This window comes from Cimex lectularius, unplaced genomic scaffold, assembly GCF_000648675.2.
Source record: "Cimex lectularius strain Harlan isolate CLEC.00 unplaced genomic scaffold, Clec_2.1 scaffold53, whole genome shotgun sequence".
Taxonomy (NCBI): Eukaryota; Metazoa; Arthropoda; class Insecta; order Hemiptera; family Cimicidae; genus Cimex; species Cimex lectularius.
The window spans coordinates 914,966-918,754 of NW_019392659.1; the positions used below are offsets into that span (position 1 = coordinate 914,966).

The window sequence follows — 3,789 nt, forward strand, 5'->3', positions numbered from 1 at the left end:
ATGGTAAGCGAGAGACCTAGCTGCTACGGTTGGTGCCACAAAGACGTTATAAGATTGGCTAAGGTCAATTCGTCATGTCCACTGAGGGCAGCCGCTATCGCTTACGCGATTGGTGGAGCCGAGTTAATGAATCAAATGTACGGAAACGATGAACAGGCCGAAGAAGTCGTCGAACATCTCAACCGTGTCGAGGCTTTCAAGAGTGAAACCGATCCGGATAAAGCTGTCATGTAAGTATTACTCACATATTTATTAACAATAATATTATATATCCGACTTGCTTTTCTATTATACTTTTAATGTTGGGTATACAGAGAGATTGGAGCTTACTTGCACACCATCAACACGACTAACAGGACACTTCTACAAAACAGAAAGGTTTGGAAAGCCCTTATAAGTCAGATGGATCTTGTGGAATTGCTCGCTAGACTCCCAACTATACGTAAGCGCGGTTTTCTTCGGTGTCCGGTCCTATATTCGTGGGACCCTCATTTTGTGCCTCATCTGTGCGACCGCTTGGAAAGTCTGGGTGCAGTCCTTCAGTCGAAGATACGTCCGAGCAGGTCATGTATCGAACATCAGAGATGGAAAAACAAATCTGAGTTAGTATACAAATTTTAACTATTTGTATTCATTTTGTCTACGAACAGTTTTCATTGGCATTTCTACTTTTTAGGCGGTTCTGCAAACAATTGTCCAGGCCCAAGCCGGTCAACGAAGACATCCTGAAAGCGCTGAAACAACAGTTGGAAAAAGCGTTGAAAGTGAGTAAATGCCTTTTTTTTTTGTTGATTTGTTTTTGTTTTTCTATCGCATACTTGTGTGGCTACAGTTGTGTCTCTTCTCTTTTACAGAAAAATGTCAGAACTACGACCAAGAACATTACTGTCATCGTCGATTGCCACGATCTATCCTCGTCTTATTGCAGCTATAAGCGGTTTGTTCAGGCTGACATGGCGGCTGCCGTAACTGCTTTGTACTTTGCAAACGCATCAAAAAACACCAAGGTGGTCATATTCAAAGGGACAAACCATCAATATTTACAACGTGGCACGACTTTAGACGAACTTGTAAACAATATTGGCACCGATACTACGGTGAGTTGTGTTTTCCACTTGCATCTTATCTTCATGTTCCAATCGTCGGTCGTAACTAACTATATACGTATTTACAGGCCTGTCCCAGTACGCGAGCGATTGGCTTCTATCTCAACCCGACGCAGAGCGAGATCCTCGACAACGATCTCTTTATCGTGATCGGCGCAAAAATCGACCACGAAAATTACACGAAAAAAGTCGACGATCTTCGAAAAGAGAATTCTCGTGCTCCAAAATTTGCCTTTTGCAACTTGGGTGGCATCCCGGCCGACCGGTCGTTTGAATATGACAAGGACGTCCTTTTAACGTCAGGTTTTGATGATAAAATATGCGACATCATCTCTTCCTTCTCCAAGTTATGAAGGAACTCTAAAAAATTACTAATATCTGACAAATTGTACTTAATATAATGCAGAATGTTTTATGATGACCTCTTATTTGAGGTTTCGCTTTATTTTGTACTGGTTTATTTGTTTCTTTTTTAATTAAAACTGTTATTGTTGTCTCCAAATTTGGTTTTGGTTTATTTCCACTATCCTATTTTAAAACTAATGAAAAAAGTTGGTTTTGGTTTATTTCCACTATCCTATTTTAAAACTAATGAAAAAAGAGTTGTATTTTTTACTTTTTGATTTCAACCTTTTTTATTTTATCTCCTTATAAGTTGTAAGTAAAAGTTGAAGTACGAAGAATTTATTTAGAAGAAATATCACAGGTACACTCCTAAATGTCAATACAAATAAAAAATAATCGTGTTTTCAATTCGTTTTATCGATATTGGTAGCATATATAATTATGTATTTTCATCTTTTTCTGTATAAAAATTTAATAAACTAGGCATAAATGCAATTTGGTGCACTAAGCCGTAAAAACATGAAATTTCCTGCAAAACTGTCGTATGGAAAGTCCTTACAATTGTATGCATGTCTTTTTTTTTTTTGCTTGTTTTTTACTGATAGTAGACTCTTTTACCATCAATTCCTATCAATTTTTTAATTAAAAAGTCAATAAATTTTAATTGATATAGATTTTTTTCATTACCACCCCAGCAGCAAATTGTTATGTATTCTTTTTTTTAGAGGAAATGTGATAAATTGTATTTAAAGCTGTGTTTGCAAAACAAAACATTTATTACTATTAATTGGCATTTTATGAGTTTATATAGTTTCATTTATATTTTCATTTTTGCATATGAGCGGGCGAAGTTCTTCCAAGGTGCGGTGAAATTTCTAAATCCGCTGATCTCTGTAATCTGAAAGCACACACACCTGTTGACAATGCGAATTTCCTCATTTAATTTAATATTTTCTCTGGTGCGCCGGATAAGCCTTCTTTATTAAAGTATTCCATTTTCCGCCCTATCTTCGCTTTTCGTGAAAGCAAAATGTTTTTATATATTTAGTAAAAAGAAACAGTTCGCATCTGGCCTGTAGAAACCTTGCGCTTATTTGGTCTGCAAATTTCAGTTAACCTTTAGAAAAAGAACGCTCCCTCGAGAACAATATTGTAACAAACACGATTAAAGCTAACGACAGCCAATTGATTCTGGTGAATTTCTAATGCAAGTCACGTCGTTTTTCGGTCCAACAAAGTACAATGCGAATCAAGAAAGTCCTCTTTTTTAGAAGAAATACTTTCTCATCACATCAAGTAACCTTGTTTAAGTATAAATTGAATTCTGATTATATCCACTTTCCTAGATAGTAATAAAACACTTTAAGAAAGGAAAAAATTATCATAAACACAGAAGTGAATTGTCAAATTTAGTTACTCTCTCAGTTAATCTCTCAAAAGGTTAGATTAAACATTATGTTGTTTTTAGGAAACTTTTATTTTCGTTTTGATAGATTTTTCCGTGTTGGCTGCAGGGTGATGAACATGCAAATTTGTAGTTGCCGATTTTTTAATGTTACATATGCTCACTGTAGAGGTGTCAGACCCATATCGGTATTTCGCCATCTTCAGTTGGAAGCTCCATTAATTATATATTTTATTGTTATTTATATTACCTTCAAAACATTCGATAAGCGTATGGAATTAACTACCATTATTTGCATCGTTGTGCTACGACGTGACAGGGTTCGGTGATTTAGGAAAATATCTCATTTCTTCGAGCCCTGGGGAAAATTTATTAATTTTTTTCTCCGTAGGGATATATCATAAGAGTATTTGGATTCGTTGGATGCGGTCTGGTGTGACGTAGGTTTTAGAAAAACATTTTCTTTATCGTGCCAACGTTTCGATCTTTATCGAGATCATCTTCAGAACCTGGGTTTTATAAACATTGTTTAAATTATACAAATACATGTAGGATGTGAAAAAAATTAATTTATACAATGACAGAACTCAATCAACTTATTTGTACTCACTCAAAGCGTTTGTTTTCTGTGTACAATGTTTTCTGCGGAGAATAGGGGAAAAATAGAAATATGAAATAAAGCAATTTTGTGCAGTTATAACAAGCTAATGCTTCGGCCCTCTAGTCGGAAAAGATTGGGGAGCGTGTGGCCTATGCTCGCGTGGAAGTCTGCTGAGAGGAGCTTTTTTAGTATTTCCCGGATAAGGAGGAGAGACGTTTTGTGTAATTTTCTGGCCATCCTTAAGAAAAGAAGGAACTGGAGAAATTTGAAGGAAAACTTCGCTCATCAACTTTATTTTTGCAGTATGATTCTCATCAGTTTATTCACATTTG

General features: G+C 35.9%; 1 protein-coding gene across 1 annotated transcript; it reads left to right on the forward strand.

The window, feature by feature from the left end:
• Positions 1-1,503, forward strand: LOC106669035. The gene is made up of 5 exons (XM_014398281.2): positions 1-230; positions 315-602; positions 677-764; positions 855-1,097; positions 1,175-1,503. The coding sequence occupies exons 1-5, from the start codon at positions 1-3 to the stop codon at positions 1,457-1,459; spliced, it is 1,134 nt and encodes a 377-aa protein (XP_014253767.1). The 3' UTR covers positions 1,460-1,503.
• Positions 1,504-3,789: the final 2,286 nt, after the last annotated feature.